The 21234-nt window shown below is 41.6% G+C and overlaps 1 protein-coding gene across 1 annotated transcript in view; it reads right to left on the bottom strand.

Annotated features, from left to right (window-relative positions):
* Positions 1–627: 627 nt before the first annotated feature.
* LOC139440491 (A disintegrin and metallopeptidase domain 3-like) overlaps positions 628–21234 on the bottom strand; it is a 97608-nt gene continuing 77001 nt past the window's right edge. Inside the window, exon 14 of the mRNA XM_071220146.1 lies at positions 628–800. Within this exon, the coding sequence (XP_071076247.1) occupies positions 628–800 (173 nt within the window). The remainder of the gene's footprint in view (positions 801–21234) is intronic.

The raw sequence follows: 21234 nt of genomic DNA, 5'->3' as shown, positions 1-21234 counted from the left end.
TGGCAGAAGCGCCAGCCCTGGTGCAGGGGCTGCTGCAGGAGTCTTGGGAGAGGGCCAGGCTGCGCTGTGAGCAGCCAGGTGCTTGATTGGACCAGGGGGGCTTGAAAAGGAGGAATTTCTCAAAAAGAAAAAGAAAATAGAGACACTCAGGGGCTAGTTAGAGAACTCTCAGTAGTAGCCGAGGCCCCTGGCGCCCCTCCCTCCTCCGCCCCTGGACTGCGAGCGCGGGATAAGCAGCACCGGAGTCGCGGCGCTCACCTGAGGTCCGGTCGCGCGCGCAGATTAGCGAACGGGGCCCATACATGAAACCCCGGAGGGGCGCCCACACCTGAAACCTCTGAGATCATTTGGAGCAGAGACTAGCTGCTCCACCCACAGGCCCAAAACCTCGGAACCGAGTGCCCCGTGATTCAGTCCCAGGGCGGCCCCGCCCGCCGGAGAGACTCAAGCCCACGGAGGCTGGATCGGGCCCCCAAGCACAGAGCCTCTGGCTCGGCGGGCTGCGCGCTCACCCAGCGCAGGGTGGGCTGGATGCGCGTTTTCCAAGCACAAAGCTGCTGGCAAGTGTCCTAACCCCAAGGCGGCTGAATCCGCCGCCTGCGTGCCAGTGTCCCAAGCCCAGGCGGCTCAATCGGCTGGCTGCAAGCTCAGAACACAAAGCCGCTTGAGAGCATCACAAACCCAAAGCGGCTGGATTACCCTGCTGTGCGTGCATGCGTCCCAAGCCAAAGCGGCTGGAGCCGCCGCCTGCGTGTCCCAAGAACAAAGCTGCAGGATTGGCTGATCAACGGCCTGATTGCCTGCCAGGGACCACACTTACAATGCCTACCTAACAAGTGCGCACCCGGCAGGGCCTACTAGCTCTCTAGGACAAAGGCAGAACACCCAGTAGAGGTGAGCTGCAGTGAGAGGAGAGTCTGCAGGCTGAACAACAGCGAAGAGTGTGACCCAGGAAGGGAGAAAAGTGAAACCAATCCCTCCAACCACCCCCTCCCGTTGCACAGACTGGACACCAGCAGAACTAACCTGACCGGTTTAAAGCCAGCAGAAGATTTTTTTTTTTTTTCCTTTCCTTTCCCCCTGAATTCCTTCTTCCTCTCTCTTTTTTTTTTCTCTCATTCCTTCTTCCTCCCATCCTTTACCATTTTTATGTCTTCTTCCTGCCTTCTTTTATCTATTTCTATGTTTTAATTTTTGTTAAAATTCCTTCTTATCTTGCCTCCGATCTTTCTTTATTCCTTCTTCCCTCCTTCCTTCCTTTCCTCCTTTCCTATTTCCTTGTTCCCTCCTTCCCATCTTTGTTTTGTTTTTGTTTTTTTTTTCTTTTCTTTTCTTTCTCCCCCCCTTTCTCTTTTTCCCACAGGTGAGACAACAAAACCGGGAGTGCTGAAAAGACTAGAGTTAGACTGTGTTAAACACATAAATGTCAGCTCAAGACCAGTGAGCACAGGAGAGTAAGGAGACAGCACCACCGAATCCCATTGGCATTCTACCATAGAAGTTCATATCATAAACCCAGGGAGTCAGAACAGAGCAATTTAAGAAGCAGAGGCCAACAAGAAGAGCCTCACAAACAATGGGAAGACAAAGAAACAATTCCCAAATGAAAGGAAAGGAGGAAGTCTCAGAAAAAATACTAACCGAAAAAGAGGCAAGTCAACTATCAGATACTGAGTTCAAAGCAATGGTCATCAGGAAGCTCACTGAGCTCTCTGAGCTCAAAGAGAACTACCAGAAACTACAAGGAAACTACAATGAACTCACTGCAAACTATATCAACATGAAAAAGGAAATAGAAAATATCAACAAGAGCCAAGAGGAAATGAAGAATACAATTTCTGAATTGAAGAACACAGTAGAAGGAATTAAAAGCAGACTTGATGAAGCAGAGGATCGGATCAGCGAGCTGGAGGACAAAGTAGAAAAAAACACCCAGAAAGAGCAAGAAAAGGAAAAGAGGCTCAGAAAGAATGAAGAGGCAATAAGGGAAATGCAGGACAACATGAAACATAACAATATCCGCATAATAGGAATACCAGAAGGAGAAGAAGAAGAGCAAGGGATAGAAAACCTGTTTGAAAAAGTAATGATGGAAAATTTCCCGAATCTGAGGAGAGAAAAAGTCACCCAAATCCAGGAATCACAGAGAGTCCCAAGCAAGAGGAACCCAAAGAGACCCACTGCAAGACACATCATAATTAAAATGGCAAATTTCCAAGACAAAGAGAGGATCTTAAAGGCAGCAAGGGAGAAAAAGGAAGTAACATACAAGGGAGCCCCAATAAGGTTAGCAACTGACTTCTCAATGGAAACGCTCCAAGCCAGAAGAGAATGGCAAAAAATATTCCAAGTTATGAGAACCAGAGGCCTGCAACCAAGACTACTTTACCCAGCAAGGCTCTCAATCAAGATAGAAGACCAAATAAAGAGTTTCCCAGACAAAAGAAGTCTAAAAGAATACAGCTCCACCAAACCAGCTCTGCAAGAGATGCTAAAGGGACTGCTTTAAGGAAAGGAAGGAAAAGAGAAAGTCAGAGGAACACAGGTAGGAAATAATGGCAATGAATAACTACCTATCGATAATAACCTTAAACGTAAATGGATTAAATGCTCCAATCAAAAGACATAGAACAGCTGAATGGATAAGAAAACACGACCCTCACATATGCTGCCTACAAGAGACCCATCTCAGGACAAAAGACTTACACAGACTGAAAGTGAAGGGCTGGAAACAAATTTTCCAAGCAAACGGACAGGAAAAAAAAGCAGGGGTAGCAATACTCATATCAGACAAAATAGACTTCCAAAGAAGGGCCATAAAGAGAGACCCAGAAGGTCACTTCATAATACTCAAAGGAAGAATCCACCAAGAAGACATAAACATTGTAAATATATATGCACCCAACATAGGAGCACCCAAATACATAAAGAAAATCTTGGAGGATTTCAAGAAAGATATTGACAGCAACACAATTATAGTAGGGGATTTTAACACCCCACTATCAAAAATGGACAGGTCTTCCAAACAAAAGATCAACAAAGATATTGTGTCACTTAACAATACCCTAGAGGAAATGGACTTAACTGATATATACAGAGCTTTTCATCCCAAAGAAAAAAAATACACATTCTTTTCAAGTGTCCATGGAACTTTTTCAAAGATAGACAACATGATAGGACACAAAGCAAGCCTCAACAAATTCAAGAAAATTGAAATCATATCAACCATCTTCTCTGACCACAAGGGTCTGAAACTAGAAACCAACCCCAAGGGTAAAAACCCAAAACACTCAAAAACATGGAGACTGAATAGCATGCTATTAAACAATGAATGGGTCAAGAACGAGATTAGGGAAGAAATCGAAAACTTCCTGGAAACAAATGAAAACGAACTCACAACAACCCAAAACCTATGGGACACAGCAAAGGCAGTCCTGAGAGGTAAGTTCATAGCAATACAGGCCTACCTTAAGAAGTTAGAAACAGTTCAAACAAACAACCTAACCCTATGCCTACAAGAACTGGAGGAACAACAACAAAGACAGCCCAGAGCAAGCAGAAGGAAGGAAATAACCAAGATCAGAGCAGAACTAAATGACATAGAGACTAAAAGCACAATTGTAAGGATCAATGAATCCAGGAGCTGGTTCTTTGAAAAGATAAACAAAATCGACAAGCCTTTAAGTAGGCTCATCAAGAAAAAAAGAGAGAGGATCCAAATAAACAGAATTAGAAATGAAAGTGGAGAGATTACAACTGATACCACAGAAATACAAAGGATCGTAAGAAATTACGATGAAGACCTGTATGCTAAGAAATTTGAAAACCTAGATGAAATGGACACATTTCTAGAAAAATATAATCTTCCAAAACTGAATGAAGAAGAAGCAGAAAACCTGAACAGACCAATATCAGCAAAGGAAATTGAAGCAGTCATCAAGAAACTCCCATCACACAAAAGCCCTGGACCGGATGGTTTCACAGGAGATTTCTACAAAGCATTTAAGGAAGAACTAACCCCTATCCTTCACAGACTATTCGAAAAAATCCAAACTGATGGAAGACTCCCAAACTCTTTTTATGAAGCCAACATCATCCTAATCCCAAAACCAGATAAAGACACAACGAAGAAAGAAAACTTCAGGCCAATATCGCTGATCAACATAGACGCTAAAATTCTCAACAAAATATTAGCAAACCGCATCCAGCAATATATTAAAAAGATCATCCACCATGACCAAGTGGGATTCATCCCAGGGATGCAAGGATGGTACAATATTCGCAAATCAATAAACATAATACATCACATCAACAACAGCAAAGACAAAAATCACATGATCATATCACTGGATGCGGAAAAAGCATTCGATAAGATACAGCACCCATTTCTGATAAAAACACTCAGCAAAGTGGGAATAAAGGGAGCAGTCCTCAGCATAATTAAGGCCTTATATGAGAGACCTACAGCCAACATCACACTCAATGGACAAAAACTTAGAGCTTTCCCACTAAGATCAGGAACAAGACAAGGATGCCCTCTCTCACCACTCCTATTCAACATAGTATTGGAAGTCCTAGCCTCAGCAATCAGACAAGAAAAAGCAATAAAAGGCATCCAAATTGGAAAGGAGGAAATGAAACTGTCACTGTTTGCAGACGACATGATAGTGTACATGGAAAACCCTATAGACTCCACTCAAAAACTACTCGACCTAATAAATGAATTTGGCAAAACAGCTGGATACAGAGTCAATACCCAGAAATCAAAGGCATTCCTGTACACCAGCAACGAAACTGCAGAAAGAGAACTCAGGAAAAAAATCGCATTCAATATAGCAACAAGAAAAATAAAGTACGTAGGAATAAACCTAACCAAGGAGGTAAAAGACCTGTACTCAGAAAACTACACAACACTGAAGAAAGAAATTAAGGAAGACACAAACAAATGGAAGCATGTACCATGTTCATGGATTGGAAGAATTAACATCATCAAAATGGCCATACTACCCAAAGCAATTTATAGATTCAATGCAATCCCTATTAGAGTACCCATGACATATTTCACAGATATAGAACAAACATTGCAGAAATTCATATGGAACCATAAACGACCTCGAATAGCTGCAGCAATTTTGAGAAAGAAGAACAAAGCAGGAGGGATCACAATACCTGATATCAAACTGTATTACAAGGCCACTGTAATCAAAACAGCCTGGTACTGGCATTAAAACAGGCACATAGACCAATGGAACAGAATAGAGAGCCCAGAAATAAACTCAAGTCTATACCATCAATTAATATTTGACAAAGAGGCAGGAGCATAAAATGGAGCAAAAACAGCCTCTTCAACAGATGGTGTTGGGAGATCTGGACAGCTACGTGCAAAAAAATGAAACTCGATCACCAACTTACGCCATACACAAAAATAAACTCAAGATGGATAAAAGACTTAAATATAAGCCGTAACACCATCAAAGTCCTTGAGGAAAACATTGGCAGGAAAATCTCAGACATTCCACGCAGCAACATCCTCATAGACACATCCCCTAAAGCAAGGGACATAAAGGAAAGAATAAACAAATGGGACCTCATCAAAATAAAAAGCTTCTGCATGGCTAAAGAAAACAGCACCAAATTACAAAAAGAACCAACAGTATGGGAAAACATATTTGCCAATGATACCTCAGACAAGGGCCTGATCTCCAAAATATATAAAGAACTCACACGACTCCACTCCAGGAAGACAAACAACCCAATTAAAAAATGGGCAAAGGACTTGAACAGACAATTCTCCAACGAAGACATACAGAGGGCCCAGAGACATCAGAAAAGATGCTTAGCATCACTAGCCATCAGAGAGATGCAAATTAAAACCACAATGAGGTATCATCTCACACCAGTCAGAATGGCCAACATAAACAAATCCACAAACAAATGTTGGAGAGGATGTGGAGAAAAGGGAACCCTCGTGCACTGTTGGTGGGAATGCAGACTGGTGAGGCCACTGTGGAAAACAATATGGAATTTCCTCAGAAAACTAAAAATGGAACTGCCCTTTGACCCAGTAATTCTGCTGCTGGGATTATACCCTAAGAACACTGAAACACCAATCCAAAAGAATGTGTGCACCCCAATGTTCATAGCAGCACAATTTACAATAGCCAAGTACTGGAAGCAACCTAAGTGCCCATCAGCAAACAAGTGGATCCAAAAACTATGGTATATTTACACAATGGAATTCTACACAGCAGAGAGAAAGAAGGAGCTTATACCCTTTGCAACAGCATGGATGAAACTGGAGAGCATTATGCTAAGTGAAATAAGCCAGGAAGTGAGGGACAAATACCATATGATCTCACCTTTAACTGGAACATAAGCAATAGAAGAAAAAAGCAAACAAAATATAACCAGAGACATTGAAGTTAACAACAATCTAACAATAGCCAGGGCGGGGGTGGGGGGTGGGGGCAGGGACAGTGGGTAGAGGGGATTACAGGAACTACTATAAAGGACATATGGACAAAACCAAGGGGGAGGGTGGAGAGGGGGGAGGCAGGTGGTTTCCCCTGGGGTGGGGTGGAGGGATGGGGAGAAAAGGCATACAACTGTAATTGAATAACAATAAAAAAAAAAAAAAGATCCCAGGCACACACAAAAACACTACTGATGATTCCTTTTATGTGAAGTTCAAGGCTACGAAATAGTGAAGTAGGAGATGATGGCCAAAACAGGCACAAGGGAACTTTCTGACCTGGGTGAGGGTACACGGGAGTTTAGAAGTACAAAAAATTTCACATTTGTATATTCTGATATAATCATAAACAGTTTTCTTTCTTTTTAAAAACTTATTGGGTTGACATTGGATTAAAAGACTACACAGGTTTCAAATGTAGCATTTCTATGATACATGATCTTCATGTTGCATTGTGTGCCCACCAGCCAATGTCAAACCATCTTCTCTCACCATGTATTTGCCCCCCTTTGTCCCTTATACCCCTTGCACTTCTCTTCCCTCTGGTTACCACCATACTGTTGATTATGTCTTTGTATACCTGTGACTTTGTCGTAACTACCAATTTGTACTTCTTAATCCCTTCACCTGTTTTACCCAGCCTCCCTCCAGCCTTCCTCATATCTGGCAACCATCAGCATATTCTCTGAATCTGTGAGTCTCTTTGTGTTTTCACTTATTTTGTTTCCTCATTTATTTCTTCATTTGTTTCTTCATTGATTTTGCTCTTTAGACTCCACATGTAAGTGAAATCATGTGGTATTTATCCGTGCAGCATTATTTACAATAGCCGAGATATGAAAGCAACGTAAGTTTCCATTAATAGAGGAATGGAGAAAGATGATGTGGTACTATAGGGATAGGCAAGAGTGGGTTTATAAAGACCTCATGCCAGAAGGTGCTTCAGTATAGGCAGGAGACTGCAAGAATTTGTAAACCATGAAGGCCAGCAATTTCAGCACTTAGAAGATTGTACCTAAGAGCTCTGTGTCACTGTGACATCCTTCTGAGTTGATCATAATGAGTTCATAATAATCAGCCTACTTTTGCCCACCCCTGTGTATACAATGGAATATTACTTGGCCGTAAAAGAGAATGAAATCTTACCATTTGTGACCACATGGATGGACCTAGCAGGTACTATGCTAAGAAGAAAGCATTTCATAGATTCACTACGAAAATGGATTTGAAATTTCTCCCTTTAGTGCTGTCGGTTTTTATTTTACATGTGCTGAGGGCATTTCATGAAATTCATGCAAATTTAGAATTGTTATATGTTCCTAGTGAACTGAATATTTTAAGAAATAATGCTTGCCCCTCACAAGGTTGTGTGTGTTGAGTGTGTTAGAGGGAGCTAAATCCTTCCTGGTTTTTTCTGCTATTACTATGAGGACCCACGTTTTTTTTCATTCACATCTTCCCAGGATATGTGTTACTATCGTAAATACTTTAACTTGTGGATATTTATGTTCTTCACATAATGGCTTCTATAACTGCATAAGTACTGGATTTGTTTGGTGCCGTAACATGAGACAGTCAGATGGATCGTGCAGTCTATAAAACCTGCCTCAGTGTCGGACAGCTTTCCGGTTGGCAATTCGCTGTTCCTTCATGACCTTGCTACTGAGGTTCCAATCCTTGGAATGCTTTCAAATCACTGAGTATCTTTATAATTTCATAATGAGCATGTATCACATGAGAAATGAAAACAATCAAAACACTTGCTCTCATTCAGAAAAAAAATGACTCTTAAACACAGTTACTAGAACACAAAATTTCACAAAGGGATATTCATGAATTAACTTGGGTTATGTAGTCCAGTAAAAACAAACACTCATTTTTTTTTAAGTGATTTCGTAATTACATGTGTTTCTGGAGCATCGCCATCATTGGTGTTGGTCCCAAGCTTCTGTGGCACTATAACTTGCACATGTGACATTTCAGAGTCTGCAGGAAGGAGAACATGGGTGAGCATTCCTCACACACACACACACACATATACACACACACACACTTTCTGTGATTCCAGGAAGAGGCTCCTCTGCATGTGAAAGGACACTGGGGACTCTCTGACCTCTATACCACCTAGGTGAAAAAGTGCTGAACCTGGACCCCATCCAGGCTCTCTCTGTCCCCACCACCCCAGAAGCAGGGCACTCTCTCCTGCCAGTGCAGCATCAGCTAAGTGCGGGACAATTGTCCCAGGCCCGCTCTAAGTCCTCTGACCCTTGGGCGCCACTGGACGGTGAAACTAGGTGGGTTGTAGCAACCTGGGAGATCCCCTGCCTGCTCTGGGTTCTGGAGCAAGGAGGGCCAAACTCTGTCCTTGCCAGCCCTCCAGTGTCCCCAACTTACAAGGTCCTGCGGATGTCACCTGGCCCAGACCTGAGAGAATCAAAAAGAGAAAGAGCATTGCGAGGCAGGTGGGCCTCCCCACAGCGAGGACCGAGGACCGTTGGTGGTGTACCTGCCCCTGCTCGAGGGCTGGGGAGCCACGTGGGGCAGGGTGGGAGCAGTGGGGGTCAAGGCTGCTCACCCCGCCCACTCTATAGGCCCCGCCCACTGCTGCCGCTGCCACACCCCAGAAAATACAGGAGCTTGACTTCTGCCATGCTCTTTATTTCCCTGAAGCTGACATTTAAAAAGCCTTAGGGTCAAGGGAGGTTGTAAAGCCACTTTCTCTCTGGAAGCAGGCACTTGGAAGTGAAGTTCTTGGTGACAGTAAGAGTCCACGTCATATCTTTCTGGTACAAGGGCTGAACTATTCCAGGGAAGGGAAAGGACAATAGAAATTAATGGAATATTTAGTAGCAGGCAATTGTTTCTTTTAGCCATATGTATTGCCAGATTACTATGTAAATCTCAGGTTTAAACGAATACACATATACCCATGAACATAAAGAGATGTTGTAAAAACCTAAATGTAAATCAATTAATTGCACATAAATTTGTTTCTTAGATAAATCTTTGGTTACACAAACTAAATAGAAAGCTAAATATGAAATGATGAATTTATTTGTTTTAATCTCCCAGTATGGAGATGCAACTTAAGTATCAGGGAGAAAAAAATCACAAGTATGAAGTGATCCTGTAAATACAACGTTATATTCTCATTAATTATTCTGTGTGGATAATTAGTTTCTGTGGCTAAGCAGACTAAATAAAAGATATACACATTTTCCCCTACCAGTGTGGAGTTCACACGTGGACAGGCAATGTAATTAACTTGGAAAGAGCTCTCATTTGATGACTTAATAAGCAGGTTAGTGACGTATAATTTTAATTTTGCAATGACTTTTTTTATTGTTGTTCAAGTACAGTTGTCTACATTTTTCCCCCACCACTACACCCCAACCCAGCCATCCCCACTTCCCTCCCCTGCTCCACCACACCCCCCCAACGTTGTTTATGTCCATGTGTCCTTTAGAGCTCTTCCTGAAATCCCTTGCCCCCTATCGCCCCATTATCCCCTCCCATATCCCCTCCGTTACTGTCAGACTGTTCTTCATTTCAATGTCTCTGGTTATATTTTGCTTGCTTGTTTGTTGTATTGATTAGGTTCCACTTAAAGGTGAGATCATATGGTATTTGTCTTTCACCACCTGACTTATTTCACTTAGCATTATATTCTCCAGTTCCATCCATGCTGTGGCAAAAGGTAGGAGCTCTTTCTTTCTTCTGCTGTGTAGTATTCTGTCATATAAATGTATCATAGTTACTTAATCCATTCACTTACTGATGGGCATTTAGGTTTCTTCCAGCACTTGGCTATTGTAAATTGTGCTGCTATGAACATTGGGGTGCATAGGTTCTTTTGATTTGGTTTTTCAAGATTCTTAGGGTATAATCCCAGCAGGGGAATTGCTGGGTCAAAGGCCATTCCAGTTTTAGTCTCTGAGGAAATTCCATACTGTTTTCCACACTGGCTGCACCAGTCTGCATTCCCACCAACAGTGCACTAGGGTTCCCTTTTCTCCACACCTCTCCAACACTTGTTTGTTGATTTGTTTATGATGGCCATTCTCACAGTGTGAAGCGGTATCTCATTGTGGTTTTAATTTGCATCTCTCTGATGGCTAGTGATACTGAGAATCTTTTCATATGTCTCTGGGCCCTCTGTATGTCTTCCTTGGAAAAGTGTGTGTGCAGCTCTTTGCCCATTTTGTAATTTGCCCATTTTTGGCTGACATTGTTTGTCTTCCTGCAGTGGACTCCTTTGAGTTCTTCATATGTGTTAGAGATCAAACCATTTTCCGAAGTATCATTTGCCAATATGTTTTCCCATACAGTTGCTTCTCTTTTCATTTGAATGCTGTTTTCTTTAGTTGTGGAGCAGCTTTTTATTTTGATGAGGTCCCACTTCAATCCTTTATGTCCCTTGCACTAGGGGACATATCGGTGAAAATATTACTGCACAGAATATCTGAGACTTTCCTCCCTATGTTTTCCTCTAGGACTTTTATGGTGTTACGACTTATATTTAAGTCTTTTATCCACCTTGAATTTATTTTTGTGTATGGTGGAAGTTGGTGATTGAGTTTCAATTTTGCATGTAGCTGTCCAGCTCTCCCAACACCATTTGTCGAAGAGGCTATTTTTAATCCATTTTCTGCTTCTGCCCCCCTTGTCAAATATTAATTGACTGTAGAGACTTGAGTTTATTTCTGGGCTCTCTGTTCTGTTCCATTGGTCTATGTGTCTGTCCTTATGCCTGTACCAGCCTGTTTTGATTACAATGGCCTTGTAATACAGTTTGGTATCATGTATTGTGATCCCTCCTACTTTGATCTTCTTTCTCAAAATTGCTTTCTCACAGCTATCCAGGGTTGTTTATGGTTCCATATAAATTTTTGAAATGTTTGCTCTATATCTGTGAAAATTGTCATGGGTACTTTAATAGGGATTGTGTTAAATCTATAAGTTGTTTTGGGACATTTTGATGATTGTAATTCTTCCAATCCATGAACATGGCAGATGCTTCCATTTGCTTGTGTCTTCCTTAATTTCTTTCTTCAGTGTTCTGTAGTTTTCCAAGTACAGGTCTTTTACCTCCTTTGTTAAATTTATTCCTAGGTATTTTAATTTTCATGTTGCTATATCAGATGGGATTTTTTCCCCAATTTCTGTTTCTGATATTTCATTGTTTATGTGCAAAAATGTCTTTGATTTCTGAATGTTGACTTTGTATCCCATTATTTTGCCAAATTCACTTATCAGGTCAAGCAGTTTTTTCATAGAGTCTATAGGATTTTCCATGTACACTATCAGGTCATGTGGAAGCACTGACACTTTTGCTTCCTCCTTTCCAATTTGGATGCCTTTTATTTCTTTTTCTTGTCTATTGTCATGCCTAGAAATTCCAATACTATGTTGAATAGGAGTGGTGAAAGCAGGCATCCTTGTCTTGTTCCTGATCTTAGTGGGAAGACTTTTAGTTTTTGCCCATTGAGTCCGATGTTGGCTGTAGATCTCTCATATGTGGCCTTTATTACATTGATTAATGCTCCCTTTATTCCCATTTTGCTGAGTATTTTGATCATAAATTGGTACTGTACCTAATCAAATGCTTTTTCTGCATCTATTGATATGATCATGTGATTTTTGTCTTTGCTTTTGTTTATGTAATCTATTACATTTATTGATATGCTAATATTGTATCATCCTTGTATCCCTGAGCATGAATCCCACTTGATCATGGTGTGTGATCTTTTTAATGTATTGCTGGGTACAGTTTCCCAATATTTTGTTGAGGATTTTAGTGTCTATATTCTCAAGCAATATTGACCCGAAGTGTTCTTTCTTTGCTGGGTCTTTATCTGGTTTTGGGATTAGGACGATGCTGGCTTCATAAGAAGAATTTTGGAATCTTTCATCTTCTTGGACTTTTTGGAATAATCTGTGAAGGATAGGGGTTAGCTCTTCCTTAAGTGCTTTGTAAAATTCTCCTGAGAAACTGTCCAGTCCAGGGCTTTTGGGTGTCAGGAGTTTTTTTTTTTTTTTATTGCTGCTCGATTTTGTCAGCTATTATTGATCTGTTCAGGCTTTCTGCTTCTACTTCATTCAGTTTTGGAAGATGATTTTTTTCTAAAACTTTCTCCATTTCCCCTAGTTTTCACATTTCTTGGCATACAGTTCTTTGTAGTAATTTCTTACACTCCTTTGTATTTCTACGGTATCAGTTGTAGTCTCTCCTCTTTCATTTCCGATTGTGTTTATTTCTGTCCTCTCCCTTTTTTTCTTGATGAATCTGGTTAAAGTCTGGTTGATTTTGTTATCTTTTCAAAGAACCAGCTCCTGGATTTATTGATCCTTAGAATTGTGCCTTTAGTCTCTTTGTCATTTAATTCTGCTCTGATCTTGGTTATTTCCTTCATTCTACTTGCTCTGGGCTGTCTTTGTTGTTGTTCTTCGAGTTCTTGTAGGCATGGGGTTAGGTTGTTTGTTTGAAATGTTTCTATCACTTTTGCGTAGGCCTGTATCACTATGAACCATCTCTCAGGACTGCCTTTGCGGTCTCCCAGAAGTTTTGGATTGTAGTGAGTTCATTTTCATTTGTTTCCAGAAACATTTTGATTTCTTCCTTGACCTCAATCTTGACCCATTCATTGTTGAATAGCATGCTATTCAATAATGAGTTTGAATGTTTTTGAGGTTTTTCCTTGAGGTTGATTTCTAGTTTCAGTCCCTTGTGATCAGAGAAAATGCTTGAGAGAATTTCAGTTTCCTTAAATTTGTTGAGGCTTGTTGTGTGTCCTATCATGTGGTCTATCTTTGAAAATGTTCCCTGTGCATTTGGAAAAAATGTGTATTTTGCTTGTTTGGAATGAAAGGCTCTATATATATCTATTAAATCTATTTGATGTAGGACATTGTTCAATGCCGCAATATCTTTGTTGATATTTTCTTTGGAAGACCTATCCCTTTTTGACAGTGGGGTGTTAAAATCCCCTACTATAATTGTGTTGCTGTCAATATCTTTCTTGAAGTCTTCCAAGATTTCCCTTATATATTTGTGTGCTCCTATGTTGGGTGCATATATATTTACAATGTTTATGTCTTCTTGATGGTTTTGACATCTGTTTTGTCCAATATGAGTATGGCTACTCTGGCTTTTTTTTTTCCTGTCCATTTGGTTGGAATATATTTTTTTTCCAGCCCTTCACTTTCACTCTCTATAGGTCTTTTGTTCTGAGGTGGGTCTCTTGTAGGCAGCATATGTGTGGGCCATGATTTCTTATCCATTGAGCTATTCTATGTCTTTTGACTGGAGCATTTAATCCATTTACATTTAAGGTTATTATTGATAGGTACTTATTCATTGCCATTTTCTGTCATAATATGTGGTCTATCTTTGAACCCGTTCCATGTGCATTTGAATAGAATATATATTTTGCCTCTTTGGAGTGAAATGCGCTGTAAATATCAATTAATACCATTTGATCTAGAGTGTCATTCATGCCACAATATCCTTGTCGATCCTTGCTTTGGAAATCTACAAATTGTTGACTGTGGGGAGGTAAAATCCCCTAATATGACCATGTTGCTATTGTGATCTTTTCCTTAAAGTCCTCCAAGATTTTCCTTATATATTTAGTTGCTCCTATGTTGGGTGCATATATGTTTACCAGAGTTATATCCTTTTGTTGGACTACTCCCTTAGGTGTTATGTAGTGACCTTTTTTGTCTCTTGTTATGGCCTATGTTTTAAAGTCTATTTTGTCTGGTAGAAGTATTGCCACCCCAGGTTTTTGTTTTCATGTCTGTTTGCTTGGAATATTTTTTTCCATCCCTTTACTTTTAGCCTGTGTAGATCTGTTGTACTGAGGTGAGTCTCTTGTAGACAGCATATATATGGGTTGTATTTTTTTATCCATTAAGCTATCTTATGTCTTTTGATTGGATCATTTAATCAATTTGCATTTAAGGTTTATTTTTGATAAGTACTTGTTCATTGCCTTTTTTTCCCTTTGTATCTATGTTCCTCTCCCTCCCCTCACCCTCTCTCTCCTTCTTCGTCTTCTCAAAGCAGTCCATTTAGCATCTCTGCAATGGTGACTTGGTGAAGAAGTATTCTTTTAGCCTTCTTTTGTCTGGGAAGCTCCTTATTTTTCCTTCGATTTTGAATGAAAGCCTTGATGTTTAGAGTAGCCTTAGTTGCAGGCCTTTGCTCTTCATTACTTGGAATATTTTATTCAGTTCCCTTCTAGATTTTAGTTTTCTGTTGAGGAATCAGCTTATACCCTTATTGAAGCTCCCTTGTTTGTTACTAGCTATTTCTCCTTTGCTGCCTTTAAGATTCTCCTTTGTCTTTAAATAAACCATTTTAATTATGATGTGTCTTGGAGTGGGCCTCTTTGATTCATCTTGACTGGGACTATCTGTGCTTCTTGGACTTGTGTGACTTTTTCCCTCACCAAGTTAAGGAAGTTTTTTGTCATTACTTTTTCAAACAGGTTTTCTATTCTTTGCTCCTTTTCTTCTCCTTCTGGTATCCCTATAATGCAAATATTATTAGGCTTCATCTTGTCCTGTAGCTCCCTTAGACTATCTTTGTTCTTTTTCAGTATTTTTTTCATTTTGTTGTTCTGTCTGGGTGTTTTTTTCTACCTTGTTTTCCAGCTCACTGATTTGATCCCTGCTGCTTCTACCCTGCTTTTAATTTCTTCTAGTGTATTCTTCATTTCAGATATTGTATTCTCCATTTCCCCTTAGCTCCTATTCATGGTTTCTTTGTCCTTTTTAATGCTGCTGTAGTTCCCACTAAGTTCCTTGTAGTTCCTACTGAGCAGCTACTCAGTCTTCATGTCTTCCTACTCCCTGTCTTCATGGGCTGGACTTCTGTGGTAGCATACCTATGGGACTCAGTGGTGCAGTGTGCTTAATCTCCTGAGCTGGATGGTCTTGGGATGCCCTAAATGCCATTTGTGTAGTCTGTCTTGTAGTAATTGGGTTTTGGTTGTTGTCGGGTCATTCTTTGGTGTGTTCTTCCCTCCTGCTGGCCAAGAGTCGCACCATCCACCACATCTCATATGCTGTTGTACAGGTGCTCACAGAACAAAACAAAAAAATGCAGGAAACAAAACCCACACCTGTAAAAATAACCCCTAACCACAACCACACTGTCAACAACAAATGAGCAAATATTAATAAAATTGGAAAGAGATGTAGACTATTACATGAAATGAAAAATGAATATGAGATGACTAATGTAAATAAAAATAATTTTTAGAGAGTAGATGGAAGAGAAACCACGAAAAGAAAGAAAATTTACATCATAAATAAAAAAAGGGAGGGAAGAAGGAAAAAGGAGTAAGGAAAGGGAAGAGTTTAATACGAGGTTAAAAAACTAAAAAAAATAGTGAAAAAATAGGGACAAAATTGAAGAAAAACATCCACCACAACAATATCAATGACAAATGAGCAAAGATTAATAAAAGTGGAAAGGGAATAAGAAAGAAAAAAGATGTTAAGATGTAAATGAAACAAAAGTGATTTTGAGAGCATAGAGGGAGGAGAAATGATGAGTGAGGAATGAAGGCCAGCCTAAGAGAGGAAAAAAAATTTTTTTAATGAAAAAGGGAAAGGCAGGAGGAAGGTAAAATGGAGTAGGAGAGGGGAACAGTAAAATTTGAGATTTAAAATACAAAAATAGTGAGCCTCTTGGAATAAAATTAAAGAAGTGCAACAACCACCACCATATCAACAACCAATAAGCTAAAGTTTATAAAGATGGGAGGAGAATAAAGATATTGTAAGAAAGTGAAAAATAATGTGAGATGACTAATGACAAGAAAAATGGTTTTGAGAGGCTGGAGGGAGGAGAATAGCAAGAGTGCAGAATAGAAACAAGGTGTAGAAAGGGAAAAAATGAATTTTAAAACAAAAATAAAAGGAAGAGGGTAAATGGAGTAAGAGAAGGGTGGAGTAAAATATGAGATTTGAAATAAACTAAAGCAAGAAACAGTGGAATAATAGGAAGAAACTTGAAGAAAAGACAAAATGTTTACAAAGCTATGCAGGAGAAAAAATTAGACAAATAATAAAGAAAACCTCAGTGCAATTTGTCTCAGCAGAATCTAACATTTGCCACATCCTTCTCTTCTGGATCTGCCCCTGGTAATGTGAGATGGTTCTAGTCTAGCCCTAGGCAGTTTGCTTGAGTCTACAAGCAATTCACAGTCTGTGGTGTCTCCTGCAGGCTTGGCTGGTCCCCAGTGTTCTTCTCTGCCTGCTTTCCATCAGCACAAGGCCCAAGAGAGGTGTATTTAATGTCCAAGAACACTGCCAGTACCACCTCCACTTGCCTTCAGATGGGGCCTGTGGTGTGATCTGGAGGGTGGAATCCCTGAGTCACCCTCAGGAGGTGCTGTTCAGTCTTCAGGGAAGATAGTGGGAATGTTTCCCAGCCCACGCCCCCACCCCTCATTCACACATCTTGGTCTGTCCCAGATTATTTCCAATAATGTATAGTTTCTAATGAATTAGCTGTCCATTTCCTGTGAGAGGCCAATCTGTGAAAAGGGGCAGCTCTTTCTTGCCTGGTGTTGATGGCAGCTCTGTACAAGAGCCAAGGCTGGGCAGGGCCCTAAACACCCCTTGTTGCACCTGTGTCTAATCTCACTGCTCTGCTGGTTTCAGTGGATCAGGGCCCAAGGAACCAACGTGGCTTGTAGTATCTGACAAAAGTTCAGAAAGGGTGCTTTTAGAGCTTCTCCTTCTTTCCCCTGCAGAGATGCACCAACAGGGTCATCCTGAGCCTGGCCTCACTGATCTGCAAAGTCTGCAATCCTGCAGGTAGTGGTTGGGCACACCTGCCTATTAGGGAACTTGCATGGCTAAATGACCTAAATCTCAGGCATTCAGCCCCTGGCCATCTAGTCCCCAGCCTGCTGCTATCTCAAGAGACTCAGGCCCAAACTCCCACTCTATGTAGCCCCCTGCTTGTCAGCTGTGCTGGACCAGGTCCCATAATACCTTTGCAGTGTCATTTTCTGTTCTTCCCTTGAAGCTGGACTCAGTGAGACTGAACTGCTGTTTCACTCTGGTTTCTTTGTTGGCAGAGTAGCTGTGTGCATGCATGCGTACATGAGTAGGGGACCCATACCCAGGGTCATATCAGCTCCCCTTTTAAGAGCATGTGTATGTGGCACTCACACAGCAGCACCAAGCCCTGGGTCAGTTCTCTGCACTCTCCACCTCCCCAAAAAGCATAGTCTCTCTCAGTCAGAGTTGTCCACAGCCTGCCAGTGCCTCCAACAGCTTTAGTACGTAAAGTTTCTCTCTGGAACTCTCCCGGTTGGGGCTGCAGCTATGTACATGCTGCTCACTGTGTGTGTGTAGCCGAAGTCTCCCACACTTTGTAAGTCATTCCAAGTCTCTCCCGATTAGGGTTAGTGGTTTCCTGTATAGCACCAGGGGCCCCACTCTGGGACGGGGAGGGAGCCACTAAGCTGCATTTTCTCTCTGATCTCTCCTCTGCTGCAGGCATCTCACACAGGGCTTTTGCTGCTCAATTTATAAAATGTCTTACTGGGCAATTCAAAGCATTCTCTGTACTAGGCTTCAAAATTCTTGTCAGCTGAGATTCCATTGATTGATCAGGTCACTTGTGGGAAGATCAGCCGAAAATCTGTGCTGGGGACACAAGCAAGTGGGCTCAGCTTCCACCTACTTGGCCACCATTTTACCCTCCGGAATGTCCTTGTGTTTCAGAAGCATTTTATTTTATTTTATTTTTTACCATTTTTTATTGTTATTCAATTACAGTTGTCTGCATTTTCTCCCCATCCTTCCAACCCACCCCAGCCAAACCCACCTCCATCCCCTGTCTCCACCCTTCCCCGTGATTTTGTCCATGTGTCCTTTATAGTAGTTCCTGTATACCCCTCTCCCCACTATCCCCTCCCCACTCCCCTCTGGCTATTGTTAGATTGTTCTTAACTTCAATGTCTCTGGTTATATTTTGTTTGCTCTTTTCTTTTGCTGATTATGTTCCAGTTAAAGGTGAGATCATAGGCATTTTAGTTGTGATTTTTTTGCTTCCTACTTCAGTTATAGATCAATACTAAAGTAATAAAATGCAAATACACATTTGATATTCATAATAGTTATTAGGACTCCTTAGTTTTCTAAGAAGAAAAATTTATCTGTAATAATACTGATTTTTTTATTGTTTTGGTTTTGTGCTTGTGTGTGTTTTGACCCAAGACTTAAGTAGAATTCTGGCACCAGACATAGTTAACATAGACAACTGTCTGTTACTAAACATATCATGAGTTTCTATTTTCTTCGTCCTTCACTGCAGTAATTCAACCATTGTACCAGAAAAGGTATGACAAGGACTCTTAATGTTGTCAAGAACTTCATCCTCAATGGTCTGCTTCCAAAGGAGAAAGTGGCTTCATAACCTTATGTGACCTTGAAGGCCTTGAAATGTCAGATTCTGGAAATGAAGCATGTGGCAGAAGGTAGGCTCTGGAGTGTGGGAGCTGCCTACAGTGGGCAGGGCCTCTACTGTGGGAGGGACCTAGTAGCTAATCCTTCCACCTGCCACCACCTTCTTGCTCCTGTTCCTCTCCTCACTCCCCCTCACCCTGGCCTCCCAGCCCTAGAGACAGTGGAGGTGCGCTACCCACCACAACATCCTTGCTGTGGAGAGGCCCACTTGCCTTGCAATGCTCTTTCTCTGGCTGATCCTCTCAGGTCTGGGCCAACTGACATCTGCAGGCCATTGTAAGTGGGGGAACTGGTGCCATAGGAGGGCCATTGGGGGTGGGGAGGGCAGAGTCCCTGGGCGTGGTGAGTATTGCCCTCCTTGCTCCAGAACCCAGACCAGGATGGGGATCTCCCAGGTTACTGTCACAGCCCGCCGAGTTTCACGGTCCAGGGGCCCCCAGAGGTCAGAGAGCTCAGAGCTGAACTGGGACAGTTATCCCTCACATACTTAACTCTGCACTGGCAGGAGAGAGTGCCCTGCTTCTGGAGCGGTGGGGACAGAGAGAGCCTGGATGGGGTCCAGGTCCAGCACTTCTTCACCTAGGTGGGGTAGAGGTCAGCGAATCCCAAGTGTCCTTTCATATGGAGAGGAGCCTCTTCCAGGAATCACAGAAAGTGTGTGTGTGTGTGTGTGTGTGTGTGTGTGTGTTAGGAATGCTCACCCATGTTTTCCTTACTGCAGACTCTGAAATGTCACATCTGCAAATTACAGTGCCACAGAAGCTTGGGACCAACACCAATGATGGCGATGCTTCAGAACTACTTCCAATTAAGAAATTATTTTATGGATATTCTTAACTGGACTACATGACCCAAATCAAGTCATAGATATCCATTTTTTAAGTATGTTTGTGTTCAATTTACTTTGTTAAAGAGTCATTTTGTCTGTATCACAGCAGGTGTTTTGATATTTATTTTCCATGTATTATGCAATATAAGCTATTTTGGATTTTCTAAAAATTACACATTCGGGGAGGAAAATGACCACTGACTCCTTAGCTGTAAAATATTGGTAAAATACTCATTCTTATATAAATGAGATCATACTAATACCATACATTTGGTGCGTGTGGTAGCTCTGGTAGCTGTGCCCACTTAAGGCCCACAGCACTGATTAGCAAATACTGAATTATTCTTCCCAGGGAGCACACATGTATATCTCATATAGATTATCATCTAAATCCAAAAAGCAGTTTATCCTGGGAAACTCTATTTTCTCTACTTTGCAAAAGAGCAAAGCAGGTTCACAACTGTCCAGAGACTTTCCCGGGGGCTACCCACTAACAGGTGCCAGAGTTGGTACTCCAACATCCTCCATCTATTCCCAGAACCTGAGTCAGCCTGGTTTTTGAAGCTTTGAAATGAAGCATTGACTTCTCTAAGTTATGAACATCCTAGATGGCATCTTCTTCCACTATCAGGCTGTTTTGCTTACACTGAAAATCTGTTGTTTGGTGTAGCCACCATCGTTATCTTAGCTAGATCTGATGGGTATCTTGCTGTTGCTTCGACATCAGCACTTGCTGCTTCACCTTGTACTTTTACATTATGGAGATGGCTTCTTTCCTTAAACCTCATGAACCAACCTGTGCTAGCTTCAGATGTTTCTCTGCACTTCCCTCACCTCTCTGAACCTTCATAGATTTGAAGAGACTTCTTAATAAGGCATTATTCTGGGGGCATTAAGATGGAGGCAGGCTGAAAGAGAGAGAGAGACCACAAGAAGAAGCCACACAGTCTGAAAGGGCGTAGGATGGGGTCCTGGTCTGTCATGAGGTTTGGCATGTAGAGAAAATAGTCCACTACAAGGTCTGGTGTAGGAGGGGAGACCCACTGGCCAACCTGTCTAAAGAAGTTGGCAGATTAGCTGATGGAGGTGTACAGGGACTTGCCTAACCAAGCACGGGTCATGGCAGATGCCTGAAGCTGAAATGTGACCGAGAATGCTGAGCTGCTCTTGCTTCTCTGAAGGACATATGGAAAAACCACTCTCTTGGGTCATGTGCTTCCATGGACTACACCATGATCCAGTGCAACATGGCACATGTTTTCTTGAACTATTACATGGAGGCTGAGAACATCATACCCCAGATCCTGAAGGACAGAGCTCCTAAGAGAGGACGGTGACTTTGCAACCCACAAGCACACATTCCAGAGAGAAATGAGACCTGTGTGCACAGCCAGCCTAAGAACAGATAAACGGATGGGGGGGCTCTGGGCGTGGTTTT

The sequence above is a fragment of the Desmodus rotundus genome, chromosome 13 (assembly GCF_022682495.2).
Source record: "Desmodus rotundus isolate HL8 chromosome 13, HLdesRot8A.1, whole genome shotgun sequence".
Classification (NCBI taxonomy): Eukaryota; Metazoa; Chordata; class Mammalia; order Chiroptera; family Phyllostomidae; genus Desmodus; species Desmodus rotundus.
Note: the sequence above shows the minus strand (reverse complement) of the source record. Positions and strands in the feature narration are given on the sequence as shown.